The sequence below is a fragment of the Lottia gigantea genome, assembly GCF_000327385.1.
Source record: "Lottia gigantea unplaced genomic scaffold LOTGIsca_12, whole genome shotgun sequence".
Taxonomy (NCBI): domain Eukaryota; kingdom Metazoa; phylum Mollusca; class Gastropoda; family Lottiidae; genus Lottia; species Lottia gigantea.
In genome coordinates this window covers 2,624,282-2,650,057 of record NW_008707225.1, presented here as the reverse complement: position 1 = coordinate 2,650,057, position 25,776 = coordinate 2,624,282, and the positions used below count along the sequence as shown (strand labels likewise).

The following is a 25,776-nucleotide window of genomic DNA, read 5'->3' as shown; positions in this document are numbered from 1 at the left end:
TAAATAAAGGTTATAATGTTCAGGTTATTCTTAAAAGTATATATTAACATAGGTCAAGTATATATCACATAATGCTTATACATAAATAGCTTTTGTGTCGGCTAGTAACAAAGTTTCTACTAAATTGTTGGGTTTGGTTTGAGTTGTATTAACAATTGATTTTTTTGTATAGGCAAGTCATTAATATTTCATTTTCGAAATTCTTTCATAATCAATTTCTTTATACCCACTTATTAATCCTGAGCATTGCATGTTAGGCTAGAAAGTGTTCAATGGTTTAATATATCTCTTTTTATGTCGGTTTTTTGGAAGTCAAACTTGGAGTAAACCCAAATTTTCAACCCCGATATTTCCTAAAGTGAATATTTGTGTTCAACTGCAAAATAACATTAATTGAATCAATTCCTGTCAACGATCAAGCATTAGGCATCAAGTTCCTGTGTCATCTATTCTCATAAAATACGGGCTATAAAATTTGGTGGTGAAAAACCAGCAATAAATATTAGACGGTGTAATGGCTGCGGCTAAAACAAAACACGTCATGAAAATCATAAATTAGATTGAGAGAGAAGAATGATTGCTTAGAATCAATAAAAGTTTGCAATGACTCATTTCACTAATCACTGATTGAAAAAAAAGTCTCTTAGGTTTTCTGTATCGATTGATAAATCGTCTTTTACGAGCTCAAACTCTTGAACCCTTCCAGGTATATATACAAGCATTTTTTAAAATATATTTTTCCAAGATGGCGACAGAGGTTCTGCTGTTAGTTACTACTTGTATTATTTATTCATAACTATCATTCTTTTCAGATAAAATCATTTAAAAACCTTTTTCTTTTAGTCATGTGTTCTCTATGATCATTGATTAGTAAATCATTCGAATCGTGGTTCTATTTATGGGATGTTAATTCTTATACTAAACACGCAGTGAAATTATTAGAATTATATTTATTTTATTTAAAGACAAATAGCATGTATGAATACAGAATATTTATAGTTAGCATAAAATAATAGGAAATTATCCAATTTAACGCTTTGATTCCCAGTGATTATAAACAGTTGAATTAAAATGATATTAACATAAAAGTAATCAAATCATTACTAAATTAATTAATTAAATCCTTTATAATGGAGGCCATGATGTTCAACAAATTACCAGTTTTGATAGCTGCTGTTGTCACTTTACATTATGTTAATATTTTCAAATGATAAAATCCATTTATATTTTGGTGTAGGTCTTTTTAAATCTGCACACTCAGCTTTTCGAGTTTTATACGTTTTTAATGTTCATAATATATTTAAGTAATATTCACAAAAATTCCAACTTCCATAATAACTTAAATGTGCAAATATACAAAACTTAAATTTCTTTGACTAAACATGAGTAAAAATGCAATAAATTTTGTAACCTTTTAAGATAATTGCTCAAATTACCCAATCAAAATCCTAATAATAATCTATAAATGTGTCATATCCAACCTAACGTTATTTGAATAATGAATTTTAGGTGTGAATTTCTTTATTATAATGGCCTAACACATTGATACTAAATATATGACACTGGATCGTCTTTACGCTTCACTGTTCTTAATTTTAATAGATAAATGTCTTTTTTCTAAGCACATAAATTTTGAAATGAAAAAAAAGTACTTAATATCACCACACTTGTCCGAAATTTGCATATTATCTCCAAATAGTGGCTTCTATCTGTGATCTGTTAGCAACAATTTACTAGTATATATTTACACTTGTGTACAAATAGAAAGAATATTATCTTTTTCTAGTAATAACATTTCTACTGGTTACAATAATTACCTCTCATCTAATTCATACCCCTTATAAATATTTCTATTCAATTTTAAGCGGGTCATGATCTTAAACTATGATAATAATTCAATTTGATAACTACTGTTCAAATTATAATAATTTTTGTTGGTAAAAGAAGTTTTTACACAAAGCTCTGTGTTCTAGTAGTATAAATACAGCTAACTCATAAACCATTTCAGAGAATAGGACCCTTCATACGACATTTGATAGTATTTAAGTGGACTCTAATAAGCCAAGCGTTGCCTTGTGCTAGGACTGTGTCCTTTCTCTTGATCTTCAAAGGTAGAGAGGAAGAGACAGTTCTTTTAGCCTCTCTGTAACAAGATTTATAGGTACCTTTAACACTGAATTCAAAGCGTTTGACTCGGTGTCTTCGTGATGATCAATAAATACTGACAGAAAATGGCTGCCATAAATTGAAAGAGATCATTGTAAATTACGATCTTTATTCCTGAATTACAACAAAAGACGCATGTTACTCTGACATAGCTGAACATTTTTACTGCATTTTCAAACATTTAACATGTGTTCATTTTGTAGAAATGTGAACACGACTGTATCTTGTCTTGTTTAGAGCATGGTTTATGTTCAAGCATGTATTTAGGTAGGAAGTGATATACGAGACTGTATATGCCAAGAGAATTTAACACACTATAAAACATTTCTAGTTAAGATATATGGTACAAAGTTGAAGTATCGTCTCAAACAAAGATGAATGAGTCGCGTGGAAAATAGATTTCTACATATCTTTGTCTTGTTTTATTTTCACTTCATCATAAATAAGCACATGACCTGCCCATCACACGTATCATGTGTAAAATTGCTTGTGAAACGAAGACATAACGTAATGGTATGAATTTGGCAAACTTTTTAAAAATAAAGTTACAACTTTTTGTTACTTTTCAATTAGAGCTATTGAATGCAAACAAAAAAAAGTCTATGTGGGCTTTTAAATTTAAAAATTCTTAAACAGGTTTTAAAATCTTGGCAATAAATGAAGATTTTTAAATTAAAATATTCTGAAAAAAACTATAAAGTTATATAATTGTCAACATAAACTTCACAAAGTCACTTGAAAAAAATGTTACTTTATACCTTTTTTACCTTCCCACTAGAAACGTTATGTCTACGTCAAATAAAAGAGTAGAAGTATATACCTTTACGTAAAGTTTATTGTATATAATTTTATGCACAATTTCAGTACAATTTCTTGAGTTCTTTATTGTAAAGAGACTAAACTGTCAACATAAAGTCACACTAAATATGTTATTCGCTAACATTTCCTTAATGTCCTTATCAAGTACATGAAGTTCAAGGTTTAGTATTCTTTTCCTACTTAAAATTCTTATTTTTTTTTTGTCAAAAAGCACATAATTCAAAAATAAGGAATTATACTCTAATAATAAATTCAGAGTATAAAAAAAATTCCTAGGATCTTCATCAACTTGAAGTCATTTATTCAGTAGAAGTTGATATAAATGGGAATGAATATTTCGAAAAACCATATGCAACCCCTTTAAAGCCACAGCATAAATACTTTTTGAGGTGGAGTTCTATAAATTATCATCAGACCGGTCTCTTAGATAGTGTTAATATATTCACAGGAAATAGTTGTAAGTAACATACACAAAATTTAATCAGAAAACATGAAAAAATTGATAAAAATTAGTAGTCTTATTAGTACTGCGTTAAAACTTTATCAAGAAATATAGTGGGGTTTTATCTTATTAATGTATATCGAACGATGTGTTGGTTTCAACACTTTTTAACGATGAGAATTTTTAAAAACAATACAATTTTCTGATCAGCTGAATAATCGTTGAATAATTAATGACTTGGTAAATCATTAAATTTAATTAGGCATATGATAAATACGAGCTCTCTAAAATACAACAATAATACATTGATAATTATGTTCGATTTGTGAAAATAAAATGAAGAGAAATACATATCTCAATATTATCAAACAATAATACAGTAAAAATAACAAAATCTGATCAATAAAAAATTTAAAAAAATAGCCCAGAAAGAAGTCAAATGTCTTAAGTGATATATTTCATTACTGTCTCATAATAACTTGTAAATAGTGTTCGTCTAGGCGTTTGATCCTCTCTCACAAAAGACTAATAAATCGCCATCTTAACGGGGCGTTTATTACTCTTCAATTAATGAATAGTGATATTTTACTATCGTTCGCCATATAAAATACGATGGACAGTGTGTAGATGAGGCAATATTTAGCTCTCAGATTTAGTCAGGGTTACTTATTATGACCCTTATTATTCAATGAACATTTGATTTAATGGTATTTTTATAGATCAGTTTACTACCAATGAAATCGTTACTTTTCATTGTTATGTATTCATCTTCTAATAAACCTTAGTCACGTTTTAATCAATATCAATCATCACTATTTTACGTGGTTTGTATAATGAGAAAAGGTTCAATGTAAATGCATTAGATTTTGATGAAGGTGAAACCAATTCTTCAACAAATTTGATCAAAATTGCTGATTAGAATAATCTGTGGTGCCATTGTGATTAGTTCTACGTGGTATAACAATAGTACCATCCCATCCTATCCATATACCAATTGATCTATCATTACACATAGTTACGACTGTAAGGCCGATTTCTGAATTTACTCCATACAAATGAAGAACGCTTCCATTTATATAATAATTTTATCTGGTAGTTCAATCGTTACATTATCATTACAGAACAAACACTGGCGTCAATATTTTCTATACTTTATTCTACTATTTTCAAACATGAAAAAGCCATTATAGTAAATGTAAGTACACAAATTGATCTCCAATTCAATCCAATTCTACAAATTGTTTTACTTTAAATCGTTTCATTTCACTTTGTAAAGTTATAAGTAGTTAAAGTTTGGAAAATGTTAACCGGAAGTTAAAAGATGGATATAGGTTGTGAGTCTTAAAAGTGGGTCAAATTCGTGGCATGCTTTTTGATTCGACTAGATCCCAGATACAGTAGTGTAATGTTGCTCTAAAATATAATTTCCTTTCACGCTTCCCATTGAAATTGTATGTCATTAAAATATATCTACACCAAACACTGCAGTTACTGACGGTTTCAGTATTTTTTGGAAATTTCACACAATAGTTATAGATATGTTAATGTAATTCATATCCAATACTTGAAAAAATTATTTCATGTAAAATAGTTAAAATGTGTCATAAATTGTGACAGGTTTTCAGCTTTCATCATGCTTACACTTCCTACATGCTGACGACATTGGTTGACGTAGAATGTGTCTTCATTCCACAATACAATTCTATCCTTCCATATTTGCCTCAAGTCTGATATTGTTAATTCAAGGTCTCCTGTATATCATATTAATGAGCAGCCTCTCGTGTAGTTCAATTTGATATTATAATTAAGGACGTAACAATCTTTAGTTGAAAAACAACATAATTAATAATATAATGCTTTTCCTTTTGAGTGTGTGTGTGTGAGGGGGGAGATCTTGTCTACGTAAGTTCGAAGTATTCTTTTAAAATCGACAGCGCGGCTAAACGATTAAGAACGCAACGTTGGGAATTTTAGTGCGTGACAAATAAGCACAAATGTAGCACAATACGGTATCAGTATCAACAAGTGTATTATTGTATTCTATCTACCATCATGATAACATTAAAACAATAGATAGCTGATTATTAGAACTGTAAAACAAGTTGATAATATTACAAGTTAAGTAAGAAAGATCAAATGCCTTCCAGCACGTTGATCTTTTGGTCTTTTGCCTAGAGGTAATCTTGACCTCACAGTTTTAAGCTTGTAATAAAAGTATTAACTTGTCAATCGCTGCTGTTCTCTTAAACTTCATAAACAGAAATATGACTTGAAAAATGCTCCAGGGATATTTTGGTTTTCCTGTTAGGCTGTCCTCAACTCAAACGTACATGGTATGGTTATGTACACGTTGATGATTTTCCTTAATCGTTAGTCTGTGCAAAGATCAACTCCTGCTTAAAGTTACATTTAGAATTATTCATTAAATACATTAAACAATAAAGTATTTACATACAAGAAACATCGAAAACTTTAAATCATTAGTAGCCATCATATTGACTAAAATATTGGCACTTTAGTTGTATATTTTACATTGAAGCTAAATACAAGCAATAAGCCATTACTGGGTCTTGCTAGTGTGAGTTTGTGCACTTCTTAAGAGTCTATTTCCTAGAAATCAAAAATTATTTTACTGAAGATTGACGTTAATACAATTGTCGACCTCGCCCTAGTTTGATATGTCAAAAAAGTGAAAGCTGTATGACAGTCGAGTAAGAATGATACGTTTATGATGTTGGAAGTTTGAATATCAATGTCGGATTAAGAATTATGATATGAACAACATAAAATATATATAAAATATAAATGATTATTTTTTTCATTGTAATAAATCGAAACATTAATCAGGATTATCGCATTAAAGTAGTGTATCCATTTCATATAACTACCAATGGGAAAACGCTGGTCGGATTGCTTTTGAGCTTATGAAAATTTTCAGAACGCAGAAAGAAGGTGATTTATTGTAGTAAAACCCAATGCTTAGATTTCATTTTAGAAATTCACTTTACGTTTATAGTAAGAGTTTTAGATATGTACATTGTTTTTGGTGCCTAAAATGTATATGTAAAGCATCTGAAAAAAGCCAAAAAATCGGAAGAGCCAATGTGGACATAAGTTTTAAATTTCAGAAAAAATAAGTATGGCTAATTTTATAACATAATACACTGAAAGATACTTCAACAATTACTTTCCTTAAAACTGTCATAGAAATGTCATGAGAGAAATGACATGCCGTGATATAATGGCGCAATACTTGTGAATATAAATCACACATGTTACTTATCTGCCCTTTGTATCCAAGATGTCCACCTTTTGTTGGTTTGGAAAGTTTTATGATGATCATTAAGCTGTATTTCAATATTTCTCAATGCTTCTTGTATAATTTCTTTGCTATCAAGTCGTAAAATTTAAAAGCCCGACACCCCGCTAATTCTTGGTGCCGGAGGGTTAGACAGCGAGACAGGGTATCGGATTGAGTTTAGTAAAGAGCAGTAGAGGCAATGACTCGAATCAAATTTTCATATTGTTCAAATGAAACCGAGCGACCGAATTTCTAACATTAAAATAACATTAAAATATATTAGTAGACTAATATTTGTGAAGAATGTTATGTTTTGAACGATCATGGTTTGTTAGGTTTTATAACAATTGATCTCATATTATAGCATTTTAATCGGTTTTACTTGAAAATATATTGGAAATATGTGAACCGTTTTTCAAATGCCTATTCTATTTATTTCAAGTGGTTTGTTCTTTTATCATTTCCATGCGCTTCAATTAAAGTACTGAAGGAAAATACTTCGTTATTTTCCAATTTATTTTTGGCACAAATTTGAATCGCAAAAGTCGGAAATTAACCCCACTTTTAAACTTAATGAAGTGAGAGAAAATGTTCTATGAGTTATTTAAGGTGAAGAAACTTAAGTGAAAAATGTATGTTAGGGATAATAATGTTTTTGAGAGTTACTCGAAACACAATAAATAACAAAAATTACCTCGAAAATTTGCATAAGAAAATTAAAACAAAATAAGTTGGTATATTTCTTGCTATAATTAGCAGCAAAATCATTTTTACTATATCAGAACTACCGTTTTCACTTGAACAATAAGTAGCAATACTGGTTTATTAAAAAAAAACATACCAGAAAAATCAATTTAACAAAATGAGAAAAGAAAAATAGCATAATTTTACAAAACGTATGAAATTAGTTAATCACGTTCATTTTTTATGTGATTTTCAATAAAAAATGAAAACCAGTAGAATAGAAAAATTGTGTAAAAAATCTCAACTTTATTTTAAATAAGCGCGCGACTTATTTGTGGAAAATTTAATTTTACAAGACATTTATGCACAATTAAAGTATACATATTTAAATTCATAAAAAAGGTTGTTAAAAAGTTCTGAATGAAAAAGCATTATTTGTTAATGATTTGAAATTTTGTAGAATATCATTCTTTCAAAAAATCGCTCAAAAGAAAATGTAGAAAAAAAGCCATTTTAGTATGTTGAAAGTAATTTATTTTGCTCTGTAAAAAACCAGCCTCGGATTATATGATTATAATAATTTGAAGTTGATTAGGTTGACAAAATACGAAATATTTTTTTTATAGAATATTTATTGATATTTTTTTCTCATTAACGTGTCAATATCTTTAAACGAAATATTTAGGATATGTATTTAAAAGACGTCTCATTTTTCATGAATTCTATAATGTTCTATTTTCAGCTGATGTCCACTTTGAGCAAAAAAGGACGAGGCAAACATACACCAGATACCAAACATTAGAATTAGAAAAAGAGTTTCATTTTAACCGTTATCTTACTAGAAGACGAAGAATTGAAGTGGCTCATATGCTTGGTTTAACAGAACGACAAATAAAAATTTGGTTTCAAAATCGGAGAATGAAATGGAAAAAGGAAAATAATGTTTCTAAGCTAACCGGCCCTGACAAGAGTTTAAAAGACTGCGATTTGTCCCCTCGAGATATTGGCAGTTCTTCGTTAACAATGGATACCCCTTCACCTCAAGATCCCTCGGGATAGTGTAGGAATTTATGAGGGTACATGCCCTTTCTTCAACGAGTGACGTCAACCTCAGGGTAACTTTCAAACTTGACAATGCTCATTATTGTGATTTCCATGCATGTTTAGTGCAGAAAAAAACCAAAATGGCGGACTGAAAACTTTTGATAGTCATCTTTTGGAAAAGGAGACCAATGTACAGTAAAAGGATTTCAGTTCAGGATGGGAAGGAGGAATGGTGAAAATTAGTTTCAAGTGAAATAAAAACTAATAAATGTTATGTGTAGTGACTGAACTCTTTAACAGGGTAAATAGTGATGCAGAGTGTTTTATTTTTTATTTGCATGCAAATTAGTTATTTAATTCATTCAAAGGCATGTCTTTGAAAACTTACACCGGCATAATATCCAGAAAACACTTTATGACTAAACCAAAAATTAACAGAAATAAAATACCTCATTTTGGGATTCTTGATTTTCAAGAACAAACGAAAATGTATCCAGCTGATAAATTTATTTTGTAAACATGTTATTGTACCTCAGAGTTATTTTAGTATTTTTAGAATTATTTATTTGAAAATTGGTATTTGCTTTAATTTGCTTACAAATATGTGGAGACTTTATTCACAGCTCGAAACTTAAACGTGTCTCTACATATTTATACTTGAGTAAAGTAAAGATTAGTAAATGTAAATTTCAATATACATTTACTCACGTCGAATTTAAATATCAGAATCATGAATCGTTATCCAATGTGTTAAAATGTGCATGTTATAACTTATTCCTGTTTTTATATTACCATAGTAACGTTAAATAAAAACACTTAAGAGTCGGCATCAGTTATAATTCAAATTCACTGTGAAGGTTTTTCTTGTAATTTTCTCCAAATCAAAGAGTTAATAGTTTCTGACAAAAAGTAGAATTTGGTTAAATGAAATTAAATTTATAAAATTATGAAGAAAATCTCGTGAAATTTACAAGACTTGAAAAGAGGAAGAAAATAGAATTTTCATTTGTTAATATCAGTATGTATATTTAAACAAGTAAATAATATACAGTTAATGTGGAAACTGTGTCTACGATCTCTAGTAAATATATAACGACAACATATTATGTTAATTTGTTGACAAATATTTTTAAAGAATTGTTTTTGTATGTTTTAGTCTCTTTAAGTTATATTGACTTACAATGATATTATTGATGTGTTTGAATAAATGTGATGTATTCGTTAATAGTGTTCTTGTTTAAAAGTTTGAATTATGCAACTAAAATCAATCGTTTGCTGAAAGAAAATTATTTTTCTTTAGTTTGGTTGAAAAGGGAAAAAAATCTTTAGAGAACTGATCGATGAAGTCAATTCAGTGTTCTAATAGTAGTAATAATTATTTCTATCTTTCTATCGTATAACTTTTAAAATATTTAACACAATTCATCATTTCTGTAGATTCAAAACAGAGAAAAATACCATCAATTTAAAAAATATGTCAGATTTTAGTATTTTAATTCAAATGAGATTCTATTATGCTACACATGATTTGGACAACAATAATTAGAAGTAGACGAGGTGAAAGTATAATGGGGGTGGGGTTAATGGGTTTTTATTCAATGAGAGTCAGAAAAGAAATTGAGCTGTAAAAATTTCACTGTTTATAAGATGAATACAGAGGCGGATATAGTTTAATTTTATTTCTTTTTAACATTGAAAATGGTAATCGGTTTATTGATCTGATTATGAGAAGGGCGTTTTGTGTACCTATATCACCTATCTATTGACAAACATGAACTGTTTGAAAGATCAGCAATGTGTGAAGTAGATATTTACTAAACACTTATCTGGACGGTAGTGACCACTTGAGGCAATGGTCAACTTGACACCGTAATTACCACTTTATCTTTTGTTAAGAGATCTTTTTAAAAATACATTCCGAGATCGTTTTACAGCCCCTGGTGATGTACACAGTTATCGCCCCTCTCATTCTCCTGGCAATAAAATAATTTTGGTGTCATGTCAATTGAATGCACCAGCAATTAGAAAGTTGTAAAAGAACAGTAAATACCAATGATTTGAAAAGATAGTATTGTAAATGGTAGAAAACAGCAGACACCTTGTGAATAAGACAATGAAATATTAAAATTTGTGACCATACGTATTGATCACCTACTGATCGGACTATCTAAATGATCATTCTATATTATAGATATCAACATCTTAAACATGGTTTTTAATCCAGCGTTATTCTTCACACTGTTTTCACATCGTTTCATAAAGCACATAATCATTAAATCCGGAATTCAAGAAATTAAATTAGCGCTTAGAATACTTGTCTTTATTTTCTTATACAAAATGTAATTCGACTGAATTCCTTTGGAAATACAGATTTATGCATCTTTTTAAAATTCTATTTTAATTCTAGTCATTTCAAGTTATTTTACAAAACTTGCAAAGTGTCTGTGCAACGTACAATCTAAAACTCAAGACCGAACTTCAAGGTAAAAATTATGTGAAAAAAGAAATAGAATTTCAAAGGAACTACATACAGTCATTTGTTCATTTCAAATGCTGAGTGATTGGTATGTAAAATCCTCAAGTAATTTACATTTCTTAATTATCATTTCAACTTCATACCTATGTATATACATGTACTTCTGTAGGCATAATACCTCTGTCAATATTTTCGGTATACAGGGTGTCCCAAAGTTCAACAGGTAGTATCTCAGCTATTGGTAGTCAAAATTCTCACAGATAGACTTCAAGATGTCGCACAATTGCTTGTTTTGTTCGGGGCAGTACTTAAACATTTTTTATTGGATGACTTTCATATTTTCAGTGTTGGACAACGACATTTTGAAATATATCTCTGAGAATTTTGAAAGTTATCAGTCTACCAACAGCTGAGATGCTACCAGTCGAACTTTGGGACGTTTTTTGGGGGACATCCGATATACGAACGTATTAGTTATTATATCGAATGTTGTTTTCTCAATATATGTATCATTAAATATCATTTGAAATACTAAACATATTATTGATTGAGCAAGTTTTGTACACATATATCAGAACCTAGCAAAATTATTAGTATTACTTAAAGCAACGCTCTCTATCGGGTAATCAAGGTTGTCCATTACGTGAACTCAGCATAGGGATCTAAAATCAAGTAACCTTCAGCTCTCTTTCAACCATTTGTTCGAACGTGTGTTTTGAATAGTTTTATAGCATTATGTAAATTCGAAAATATCAGGTTCAAAGTAATGTTAATTTTCAGTTAGTTATTTTATCTCATTATTTCATTACCTAGTACAAAATTGCAGGCCAAAATCACACACATACACACACACACCAATCAGGTAAATAAATCGACTTAGAAAAAGGTATCATGCAAAAAAAGGTATCATGCAAATTCAAGGTAAACCATTAACAGAAACAGACGTTGGCAGAAATGTCGTTATTATCGATCGAATTATTGAATAACATTAACAACAATAGGGAATCAAAATATAATGCCTTAATTTTTTTTTATTTTTAGTCCTATCTAAAATATGAAATGATTTCTACAAGAAACACGTCGTATTCATATGTTAAAAACCTCCATTTCTTTCAATCATTTACCATTTAAGGAACTTCGGGTTAAGGGATCGTCATATGTGTCCCTTGATGCATAAACCCTGATTACTTTGCTTCAGAGCATTACATTTTACCAAGTTTTCCGATCTAAGATTCTGTGTGAACTCAAAAGTAGGAATTATGGTATTTTCTATCAGAAAAACTAAAACAATTCCTTTAATCAAAAGTCTCGTCCAACGATTCATCTTCCAATATGATTTGTAAGAAGACTCTTATGAAACCTTAAACCACAGCTACACTATCAATACTGGTCAGTACTCATCGTCATCAGGTACTTAGTTTCAATGGTAGATAAAACATGAATGGTACTAAAACACCGTGATCCTATACTATAACATGATAAACTACCTATTAAAGATAACATAAAATGTCTAGACATGGTCTGCAGAATTTCTTTGGGATCTTAGAGAAGTTTTTGCATTCACATATATAAACCCTGGATCTCGCACAGAAATATGGATGAATTTAGCTGTCTCTGTAACATTAACTGCCAATATTCTTCAAAAATTACTTTGTTCAGTTACAAAGCAGTAAAGTCACGTCTTGCAATAATTCATGTTGCCTGAAATCGACCTTTGAAAATCTAAACTTTAATTTTACATTTCTGAATTAGATAGGCTTATGATGAGGGATAATGCCATGCAATTTGCAAACACAGAGACTATGGAGTTGTCCATGTTTTTCGTCTTCCACGTTCGTGTGTACTTTAATGAGTACATTGGTCCCTGTTTATCGTCCTTGTGAGCGACGTGATACATTTGATTTCATCTTTTACAGATTGAGCAAGAGATGTAAAAACAAAATAGGTGATGATGAATAAATATCTATATCTTTAAAAACGATAATTTAGTGAGAAAATGACAGTATCGTTGTTCATCTATGTTAAGAGTGTCTGGCATGTATTTTATCTTATTATCGGTCATAGTTGAAATCGGCAAAATGATGTATGTTAGTATTGACCATACAGTATACAAGAAATATATCAGATAGAAACAAGGTGTGTTTAAAATACTAAACATTCACGGGGCTCCATTTGATATAAAACACTACATGTCTACACAGTTGTCAATTTATTAGTAAAAGCTTTTCTGCGAATGGATGCTGTTTTATAGTCGTCAGTAGGCCTAGAAATTTGAGTGAAGCGCCATTCCTTATCAATATTACAAGAGATTTCCCTCCACCCAATCAGTGTGAGATTCATTAAGATTTTTACCATTCCTCATCTCATAAAATGTTTTTATTGTATTTTAAAAGGATGTTGGAAGCTGTTTTTCCGGTTCAGGTTTCAATAATCAGTAAGCAGTCGGCCATAACCGTCAACAGTCGGAGAATGCCTCATTTATATCGAGGCTACTTGAAAACAAATAAATATATATAGTATATACGTAGCACAATGGGTGGTGATGATAATTATCTATATTTTATATAAGTAAAGTAAATAACAATCTATTTATTTATTGATATTCCTGCTTATTTATTATTAAGGGTAATTATTATTGTTCTCTCTGTCGTGCCAACAAATTACAATTGCCAGCATTAGAAATTGGAGACTAAGTGAAAATCCTATAAAAATCATCTTTATGTGATTGTAGACAGTTATGAGACGCTGGTAGAAATATAGCATTTGGAACGTATATATTCTCGAATGATTAAAAATTCCATGGCTGAAACCTACTCCAAAAAGAACAAACTGTATGGAATATACTTTTAATTGAACCATTTTTCTCTTTATATTATATTACAAGGAGAAAACTGACATATAGCCTACCCACAACCAAATGTCCATACAGTCACCAGAATCAAAGGTAATCTTTGAAGAAGTCTTATAATGATACTGTACAAATAAACACGGAAACAGATGGCAGAACTACATGTTTGTGGGTGAACTAAGCGCTTCATAGAAACGGTATGGTAATATGCAGAACGAATTATAGCAAAAGAAAGTACCTTAAGTTCCTAATCAAACGTTCTAAAATACATAATTAAATTGAAGGGAGATCACTCAAAGGTCAGACACGAATTTACTCAACATGTACTTTGTCTTTATTGTGATTTAACCGAAATAATGTTATTCTAATAAGTAAGTTTCTATTTTAAGATATTTATATATGTTCTTAAGATTCAAATGTAGGTTAATAGGTCTCTCATTAGTAGAAAAGGTTTTGATAAAAATGCCATACAGACGAGCGAAAAGAGCAACCTTTGACCTAGATCTTTGATATGAATAGCTATTATAATACATAAGAACTATATCAGATGATTGACAGTTTTCTGTTCCAATAATATTTGGTATATTCTTTGATTGACATATTAAAAAATTAATCTATATTATAATATTAAATACTGAAAAACATGAAAGTCATATATGTGAACAAAACCCAATATTTTCATGGACATACATTTCGCAAAACCATTAAAAATAAAATATTTTATTCAGATGCAACAAGAATTATCAAACACGCCATGTATATACCACATGAAAAGAGATTTTTCTGTAAAGTGAAAGGATTTCAGATAGAAAAAAGGGCAAATGTGTTAAAACAAACCATACATGTATGAATGTAAATATTATGAATGTGGTAAACTATACGATTACCCTACACACGTATTTGGCATCTAGCAGTTGTCTATTGATTCAAGAAAGTTACAATTACTCTTTTTTTAAATGCATGCATTAGGCTAAAACTACAATAACGGTGTCACTATATCACTGATACGCGAAATAATGAACAAAATCCCTATTTGAATTAAAAACATTCAATTAATATAATGCCAATTATTTGATAACAATGTTTTAAAACGATGAACGCGTTATCCGTACAATTTAAGCGAGGAAAGGGAGAAAACTGCAATTATCAATCGACGGGTTTATCTTCTTTCGTATGAACAGAACGGTCTGTGAGCTGGATATTGTCCTTTTTCGCTCTTCGAACAATTATCTGGAAAGTCTTTCACATGCAGTATTATAATTGTACAATTTAAATATACGTTTACCAAAGTATTGAATTTGATTGGAAAATACGGTGTAAATTAAGGGACTTTCGTCTAAAAAACAGAAAGAAAAAAGGAAGAATTGAAATAATATAAACCCTTACCTGGTATCGTCGATACGTTCGTCTTGGGCTTATAGTCAACTCATTTGAAATGTAACATTCAAATCTAACGAACCGATAGGAAATTAAAGGATTAACCTTAATCTAAATTATAGTTAATAGAGGTTACTTAGTTCTCATTTCACATCAATAATTATGTTTATGTAATATCCTCATAATAAATTGTATACTCAAGTGCAGACGATCAAGATATCAACACAAAATATTGTACCATTGTAAGAGAAATAGAAATTATATAGTTTTTTTAATTAAACCAACGAAAATGTCCAATACTGTTCATACTATTTAGCATTGTGGACTCTGGGAAAGGATATCCGTCACACGACATATCGTATCCAACTTGCAGAGATTGTGACACGAGTTTAGAGAGCAATCATTGATCTCGAAAGTAGGTATACAATTAGTTTGTGTTTAAGAACAAAATCTCCAAGCGTTCATGTTTTTGTTATTAATATAATATTATGAGTAAAAAAAATGTTCATCTAAAGATGGTGTTTGTTGAACTTGACCCAATCTCAAAACGATGCTTGATTATGGAACTTTATTAAATTAAAGTTTGCTCAAAGCTACAGAAAAAAATGTACATGAGACTAAGACAGTCTTCTTTTGCAACATCTTTGGGTATTCTTATATATACCAAAATCGTTATGTATGTCTATCTATATTTTCAGTATTCAAAGATATCTATCTGACACGTATTTTAATCTGAAATACACAAATCATAATATCAACGTGAAATTCATCCAATATTAGCAACACGTCAATTTATTGAGATATCGATATAATCGACAAATTAGAGATGAAATTAACATAGCATTCGCACGAAATTCCTGACAATTCATACTGTGACTATAAAGCATCACGATGGTCTTATTCTCCATTTACAGCCTGGTCAATAGGTAGTTACTTCCCTTTGTCCACTTAGTGCCACTTGGACGTTATAAAATTTGAATAAATATTATGATTATGAGGAGAGTCTAAATGAGAAAATGAGACAAAAATTCCATTTCATTCGAAAACATTGTCAAGAAAGGGAAAAATGTACTGAACAACTCGCGAGACACTTCACTAAATTCAGGAGCAAGCACCTCGATTTTTGACCAAATATGAATCTGTTCTTTGAGCTACCGAGCGAAATATTTGAGATCAAGATAATGGATAACTCACAAGTTGGACGGACAAATAATGCCGTAACATATTTTCAGAAACTTTACTTAAGCTGAAGACACATACATGCGGATGCGATGCCTGCGTTGTGGTAAACCGGTGCGATTATGCGGTACCGTTGCGGTTCACTTTTGCGTTGAATTTGACTGAACGTCGACAATGGAAAATGTTTCATTTGGTCGAGTCGTTGTCTGCTGAGATGGAACATTGGTCTCCCCCCCAAAAAATGGTAGATCTATTGATGTTTGATAAGTATTTCCTTATAAACAAAAAAAACAAATTTTCAATCATGGTCTATTTGTTCAAATATTCAATTTCATATTCTATCGTTGTGACATGATGCCTCAGAAACAACCACAGAATATACCTACGTATTTGCTGTAATAACAGTCTCCATGAATGTATTAAGCAGATCAGTAAACCCACTTGTTACCACTCGCTGCTTGACCACTTTTGGTAAATTTTGCTCCACGACTCTTTTTTACGTATGTATCACGCAAGTTCCTCCAGCGTTTTTTCCACATATCACCTAAAACATTGGAAAACTGTTTAATGGCTGTATACTAACATTCAGACGTCTCTGTCACCTGTTATAAGTTTGCTTTTGATTGTCATACAAATTATATATAGCGTAAAAATATAAACTCACCATTGACTGCACTCCCTATTTTCTTCGCTATTTCGGCCCAGGCATTCAAAGATTTGGATTATGGAAATCACCTGCGACACAGCTGCGTTTCACCGGACTGTTTCGAGACTTTTGTTCCGGTGAAACGCAGCGAGGAAATATAGCAACGCACCGCAACAGCATGTATGTGTCATATCAAATGCATACCCTTGTTTGTTTCGATCCGGTGAAACGCTGCGGTGAAATGAACGCATCGCATCGCCGCACCGGACCATGTATGTGTCTTTAGCTTTATTACCAGAGTTTTGAAAAATCAAACGAACTATTTTGTAAGGTAATTTTTGGTAGTTATGGTAGTTATTTCCCTTTATCTATTGGGAATTTTAGGTTGTAACATTGCGGTTAAGCAATGTTACGAAAGCACAGGCATGTAGGCGTAACCTCTAGTGATAGAGCAATGTTTGTGAAGTTAGTTTAAAAGAATGATATAGAATATTTGAAATGCAAATCCATTATCTTCCGAATCTGGAATATATAAGAAGAATACTGGTTCCAACAGGAACATTAATAACCATGGAAATCATAATAAACATTTTCACTGGTGAAACGGAGGAATTGTCCCATATTAAATGAAAAGGAAAATGCGTATTTCATATAAAAAATATATATAATTTATTAAGTGAAAATAGTATACATGTATGATATGCGAGGAAACTCTTCAATTGTAATTTATCATAAATAAGAAATATTAATTAAAGGAAATGTACTAATCCTATGGAAGGGGGATGTGGGGTAACTACAAGTATATCAAGAGAAATAAGTCTTCTGGCAAATATTTCATTGATTGACGTATCAATTTTATTTCGTTATATAAACAAAATTGTTGTTGCGCTTTGGCATAATAACTCAACACATAGAACTCAACGCTCTGCTACAAAAAATATTCCCTCCTAATCGGGAATCAGCTGATATAAATGGAAATGTAACATTTTGCGATTATGGACCATGGGTGTCTACATCATTATGGGTTATCTCCGACTACGTTGCATTGTGATATCGTTTCCATCTGTGACATGACTGCACTAGGATAAAGTAAGTTTTTTTCGAAAGAACTTTTGATGGTGAAAATACAATACAGAACAAACAACAGGCTTTACTTAGTAACAATACTCTATCAGAAGTATCAATTACAGACCAGAAAATTCACAAACAATAGTATAAATATTGTATCTGAAAACATGCAGAGAGATTAATATTTCAAAGACAAAACTCAAGTGAAGATAGACTCATTAAGACAAAAAATTTCCTGAAAAATTAAATATTAAAATAAACATTTTTATAACCCTGTGAAATTTCATCGCTTATTATGTTAATAGTATCAAATCTAAACTTGACTAACAGAGGAACCATGCAGTGCTTTAGCCAAGCAGAAAACGTAAATCATGTAATTTGTAAAACTGATTTGTCTGTGTCAAGTATAAATACAGTTTCCCCTACTGATTAATGGAGTTGTAGGCTAGAAAGTTGATAATTGAAAGACGCTAGACATCAGATCATTATATGTGTTTGAATCTTGTGAGATATAACAGAATCATTCTTCATTAATCTTACTCATTCATCGAATCAAAATTCATGAAGCAATGAATAATAAATACAAATTTGGAAGGATAATTTTGTTTATGAATTTCATATTCAAATGCAGTTTTTTCCCTTTAAGTACCAAAATATATTACACTTGTTTTTTTTATATTAAATTTACTTGGTACTTGGTAAATTTTAATATTACAGATAGTAGCATACTCGTTGGTCAATTTTTGACCCTGTTCTTTTGAACAAATATGAATTCCAGATTTTATTTAATATTCTATAGTAAACTTAAAAATCAGTTAAATGAATAACCAATTGGACAGCTACATTAATCATAATTTTCAATTAAATTCGATTGAATAATTTGAGTGAATTTGGAAAAAGACATTATAGTTATAACTAATGTATCTTCACATAATATAAAGAACATTTAATTTGTTCAGAGATGTCAATCCAAGAAAACACCTCGCATGGCGTAGTGTTGTTCACGTTGGTGCACCACTACTGAATTGTGAGCTTTCTAAATGAAAGTAAAATGACCGACATGTTTTGTAATGGAATATCTTCCATACTACTCTGTCATGATCATCTATGTGGACTCTCTGAAAACTTGCAGAACCGAAATGCAATATTTAACAATCAATCCCATGAAATAATGACTATAATTCGATAATTTAGGAATTTCGACCAACATAGATTAAAATTAGAAAACTGAATAGCTTCATCGGAGAAGTTTTGGTGGTTAAAGGATACAATTCTAATCATTAACCTTCACAATAGTACACATATATCATCATCAGTTACTTGAACATGAATCAAAATAATGGAAATACTAAGCCGTACGACGAGACAAAACTTTCGACCCCATGATGATTTCAAATTTCAAATAAATGAGAAAACTGATCAACTGAAGCGATATCGACACCTTTTCTGCCGGAAGCAGACATAGGATTCTTAATTTGTTATAGATAGATTTTTACAAGAAGAGAACCAAGGTGAAAAATATTGAATTAATAAATTCTACTATTATTTTCTAGCCTATAATATGATAATATTAAATTAGAACTGTTATCGCCAAATACAAATTAAGATCATTCACAGACAATGAACCAAATAATCAATTAGTAAACCATGTAGGCTACTAACGATCCGAACCTTAAAACGAAACTCAAAATACAACATCAACATACTTTTGGCAGCAGCTTACTTTTAACAAGAATTATATTAATCACAAATGAGTGCAAGTATTTCCCAATGAAAAGTGATGTCCGGTGTTCAGAAGAGTAAGCATACCCTATCTGCTTTCATTGCTGCTCGACATACAAAACATTACAAGCTAAATACAAAACTACTGACTTGATTGATCAATTTTAATGGTTCAAGAGAGGTAACTATATATTGAAAATTTTTAAATTTAATTTTAACAGATCAAGGGAGGAAACTGATCACTAAAATTATATTATGATAAGAAAGAAGATAGCTCGCCAGTCAAAGTAACAAACGCCCACTGGCAGCTGGTAGAAATGATAAGTTTTATACTGACTCAAATACAAAAGATCATCATAATACATTAGTTGTTTATTTAATAAAATATTTTTAAACCAATAGCAATAATTCAACGAAACCAATTGAACTTGTCCAAGAATATAAACCATCGCATCAAATTTCAGTTTAAAATCACAGGACAACTGTAGTCTTTATTATTATGCTTGAGGCAAAACTCAAATAACGTATGTTGTGGACAGATTGAATCACAGCATCATACACAAATATGATAAACCAACCAAACAACCGGAAGTAAAATATGGCGTGTAGTACTATGGACTATACGCGGAGTGAAACTATTGTATATGTAAAAAAAAACCTTTTGTTTGATTTTCTCAAAAAATAATCTATCATATTAGCAATACCTACTTTTGCACCATATTCTACTTCCGGTGGAGAATAGTAACCCCATTTAGGGTGCAAGATAATTTAAAGGAAGTTGCAGATGTATTGCAATCGTGAGATAATCCATTGATTAATCCTTTGGTCTCGTCTTCACTGCAACAAACAGAACTACACTCGTCCTTATTATTTAATAGTTTTGATGCCAAAATCTCATTTCAATCTTTTCTGACTGACACTAGTGACAGAATCCGCAAAATTAAATCATAGAAATTAATTAAAGACACGGTGAATTTAACTCGAAGTCCTCACCAGGTGAGATAGATACTTAAGCTGGTTTCATAATTTAAGACAGGGTTCACTACTATGACAAGCCTTGTTTTAACAATGTACCGACGTGTTTAAAGGTATGTTGTGGTGCACCTGTGAACCAACTCAGGTGACATCTTTACCTACTGATAAATGTTGAGAAAAGGTAATATTGTTGTTAAGATGTCAGTGATTTGTTTTCTAGGTAGTTCATGACATGTGTTAACAAGGCTAATTTATAGCTTTTTTAACTTAAATTGTTGAACTAAATTCATCACGTACGACCTGTGATAAAACGCATCCGGAATTTAACGCATTTTGTGATGAAAAATATAATCATAATGTTTAATTAATATATGATTTTGTACAGTCGTGTGGGGTCCGACACTAAGATTTATGTGCATTATAAAATTTTACTATGGTTCAAATATTTGAAGCGAATTGGAGTATAACATCTTCCGTTTCTGATTGATGTTTTGATGGGTGAAAGCTTCTTGCAAGTCTTTTCTTATTTCCAATCGTTAAGAGATGTTAAAGGAACGAAGAAATACGAAGGACTAATTTCACATTGCAGCTTCTTCGACCCATAAAGGGCAAAATCGTAGTGCCAACTGCGGTGGCAACATCTCCACTTATCTCATCGATGTACCCGAGAACAAACGTTTCTCTAGCCCAGCCCCCAAAAAAATATTTTGATGTGAAGTTCCGTCAACATCATCGGATTACCGAGTTGTTGCTGATAGGATCACATTTTATGTTAAGTATTGTGCAGGAAAGTAGAGGATATGCCTTTACCTATTCCTTATCCCTTAACCTATCACTTCTATAACCTATTCAGAACGACTTTTCTGTCGTATTTCTGGCAAAGAAGTTATATATAGGAATTAGGAACATTTTCATCCCCTAATCTTTCCGTCTATGTTAATGAAAGTCATTATAACAATTTTCAAAATGGCAATCAATTTAGAAATTCATAAATTATAAAATTTTCAAAGGTTGAAATATTTCCAACAAATTTCAGTTCTTCAATCCAAGCGGATAAATAATCATTTGATGTTCCTCGTGTGAAGCCGGATTGTGTTTAAAGGTGTTTGGGTGTCATCATAAACAACAGTAAATATGGTATGGATGATTAAGAATGGTGTTTAATGGAAGTTCCACTCATAGACCAGAACCAATAGACACGATACTGAACAATAAACACGAGTTTCTCATAACTCCACTTCCAAATCACATCAATATTCTTTAAAAACCGTCAACGGCGTATTTCAGGACTTCAACATCAATTTTCACGACCATAGCTATGAGATATCATTAGCAAGACAGGAAATACTTACCACTTGGGACACCATTCCGTAATTTCAATTTAGATATTAATTATAAATTCATTTATATGGAAGATTACGTTTGGGCGAGTTGATTTAGAATTATGTAACGGAATTATGTGTCGGGTTTTATCAAAATACAATTTTGTCTAATATGTGTACAGTATTAGCTATATTAGCATCGCATCCCTTTGGCTTACATATTTTATTTAAACAAAACCAAAAATATCTGTAGAGATTTGGTTTTCAGAGCGATTGGTATTATAAAATGTCCATTCCGTTTGTTCAATGGAAGCGATATTTTCTACCTATGAAGATTTTTTGAAATCAGAAAAGCAGTAGTCCCTTCATGGTATCCACCTGTTATTAGAGTCTAACACGTACATTACTGAAAAGCCATGAGAAAAATAGGTTATAGGCTAGGACAACTAAATCTTACTAAAATAATAATGTCAAACAGGACGCTTGATTTTCTTCAAATCCCATTAAGCGCCTTGTATGGTATGAGTTTGATGAAACAAATGCCATGCTTTTAAAGACAATAAGATTCATCTAGTTGATTACAGATTTGGAAACTGGAATGGTTACGAAGAGCGAAAAGTTTCTGAACCCAGTTCATGTGCCAGATTCTGTTCCTGGAATTTCGTTATTATCCAGTTGTTTTAATTGCACCTGAGTAGGGATAATCTCGGCAAAACCACGAGAATAATAAAGAAATAACTTAAATTAATGGACATCGGAGAACTTATGTTGTAATCACAGACAAGCATTTCGTTGTATTACGTGCAATAGCATTTCATGAAAGGAGACACTCTTTAACCCACATCGGTCAGTCCTCTTGCGACATAATAAATTTAAAAGTGTAAATTTAGAATTTATTGTTTTGTGCTTGGTGGCTTTTATTCGGTTGATAAGTGGAGACAATAACTGCCATTTCTGGTGAATGTTGTTCTAAGTATTAAAGTAAAGCATACCAAAATATGCTCGTACACTCTCCATAACAATGAATTAGAATTAAACTAGCAGTAGAAGAGAGAACGATGATTACGCTAGAAACGTCATAATTAAACATAAGGTGAAATAAACTAAGGGGATGTGGAGTATTTGATTTAATTACAGCTCATTGCCTATTCAGAAAATTATCATCTATAACTCCCTGGTGTTAACATCCCTTTAATTATAACCTCCTTAATCAAAACAATAATCATGATTCTGAATATCTTCATACGTTTTGTGGTGGTTATGTTCAAATTTATACAACAATTTGCAAATCAATATGATTATTCGATATCGTGAGGTATACATTGCAACCTTTCACGATTTGAGACTTGATTTGCCCTTTTACTCGACAATTTTCGAAAATAGGATAAAATCAGGATTATTATCTTCCCCAGAAACTTAAAATGAGATTTTAGTATTATGATAGAATGCATATTGTGTCTTGTAATGTCTTCTTTTAGTTCATTCTAGCAAAACCATACAAGAAGGATAATGTTAAAGACAGAGGTAGCACCCGAAGCCTCTGTTTATTGATATCAATTAAAAACCGAGTAAATAATTGACAGGAGCCACGATCCCAAAAAATCTTTGGTAAGAATTTTTTTATGGTGCTGAATATTATATTTATATTAAAATTTGTCGACACTAGTTGCAACCCTTTTATTTTTACCATGTTTATAAGTAAACAATAGAATCAAAAAGTATGAGTTTCCTCACGTAGAATATTTATTTCTTGCCTACACCCAAGTTTTATCGCAAACTGTTCTTCGGTTTCTTGAAATTAAAACCTCTTGTTTCACCAGGTCTTGCAGTTAAATTTATTGTTGAATATAGCTTGATATCGAAAGTGAAATATAAACCTTGGCACGATTTGAATGACATTTCTATTAAAGAACAGTCCTAAATCTAAAGAGGCCACTTCTCATAACGATAACCATGGTATGTTTTAGGAATACTTGCTAAGATTTTAAACTTTTTCTTTATAGACATATTTTGGTGTAAGTTTGTGTCTTTCACTAACTTACACAATCGTATAAACAGAAATTAATTAGTTTTAACAAAATAAATCTTAAGCTAGACAATTTGTCTTCTTTTTATAAACTTAAAAGAAAACACCCTCTCAGTTTTTCAAGCTCTGATATTAATTAATTATATTGCACAAGAACTTTTGCTGTCTGTAGTTGCTTTTCAATTACATTAGCCTATATAATATAAAAAAAATCAAAATATACCATCGGTGCTTTCTCTCAAATAATTGTTTCAGTCCGTGTGCATTAGTCCAAGTATGGAAAAGTATGTGTTTCTGATAAAGCAGGATAATGCTACGGGTCACCTCGTGTGACTCTTCGGATTGTCGATTTGTTATCACACATAAACTATATATTTTAGCCAGGTCGATCAAAATCAAACAAAAAATTGAAGAAAACAAAGAGAATAGGACAGTAGGCTTGATTATATATTATACTAATCATAAGAAAGTGTTTATTTTGAGAATTGTTTTGTCTAAAAGTTTACAAGATAACATTTTACATCTGTGAGACGTGTATCAGTCGTTGTATTGTCCAGAACCTTTTATACGTTGTAAACAAGACACAGAATTCTTCAAGCTGACTGAAGATCGTCTTTCTAAGCTAGGTTGTGGACACCTTGAAGTAGACCTCTCAGATTCAAAGAGTATTTATCTGTTGTCTTTTAAGTTTTGCGCACTTGTTAACTTCAAGAGAAAAAACAAAGAATGTAACTTTCCGTTAAGAGAACACAGTGATAATCTGATATTCCTTGCATAACTAAGAGAATAAAAGTATGCTATCCACGAATTTGCGCAAAAGATGATAAATTTCAGAGCACACCAGATGAGGGATGTGACATCACAAACCCTAGCACTAATTCCATACTGTGCAAAAAATACCATGTGGTATGTAGGGTAAATAATATGTGACACATTTTTCTTAAAGAAAATAAAATTGCTTCAATTCATAAACTGTTACTTGGTACCAGCATTAATCAGAATACATCACCAACATTTCGTAGATTGTAAATAAAAAAATAACTAGAAATATTAGTATCTGCCGGTCATTCTTCGAACATATTTTTGGGCAATAATGAACCTTTGAATCATAGAATGCTTTTAATTTACGTAAATTTGATCAGAAGTATGTATTAGCTTAGTATTGTCAATACTGACGGAAGGCAACATCCGTCAATGAAAATGTATGAGTAAAATTATTTTGACTTGGAAGCAAAAGTGTCAAAGCGTGTAAATTCTAGCTTTAATAAAAGAAATCTTTTTTAAAGATCCTGAACATTCAGCCCGTTTTCCTATTTCACTATTCCGAACCATTGCATCATTAAGAAATATAAATAGAAATAAATTCCAAATGGTGTTTTTCTAGTATAGTAATTCAATATTTTTTAAAAGAATAGTGACAATACAGTTAGTTTTGTTGTGATTGGATCCTTGGCACTTAAAATCCACTGGTAAATGTCGATCCAACTATAACACAGCGAAAATAAATAATCGTTTAACACAATATTGGACGAATGCTTTAATGTATCTGAAAATTCAATATATATACTATATTGTGAGGTACATGCTCTGATAATGATTTTTTGTAATTCTGTTCTATGTATACGATCATTTATTTTAATACAAAGTTTGAGTTATTTCTGCCAAAAGGGCAAAAATCAGA

At 30.9% G+C, this 25,776-nt stretch overlaps 1 protein-coding gene across 1 annotated transcript; it reads left to right on the top strand.

The window, feature by feature from the left end:
• Positions 1-8,141: 8,141 nt before the first annotated feature.
• LOTGIDRAFT_89598 (hypothetical protein) lies at positions 8,142-8,393 on the top strand (the record flags this gene model as incomplete). Its single annotated transcript, XM_009048194.1, has 1 exon — positions 8,142-8,393. A coding segment is annotated over one exon (252 nt), but the record flags the coding sequence as incomplete, so codon positions are not given.
• Positions 8,394-25,776: the final 17,383 nt, after the last annotated feature.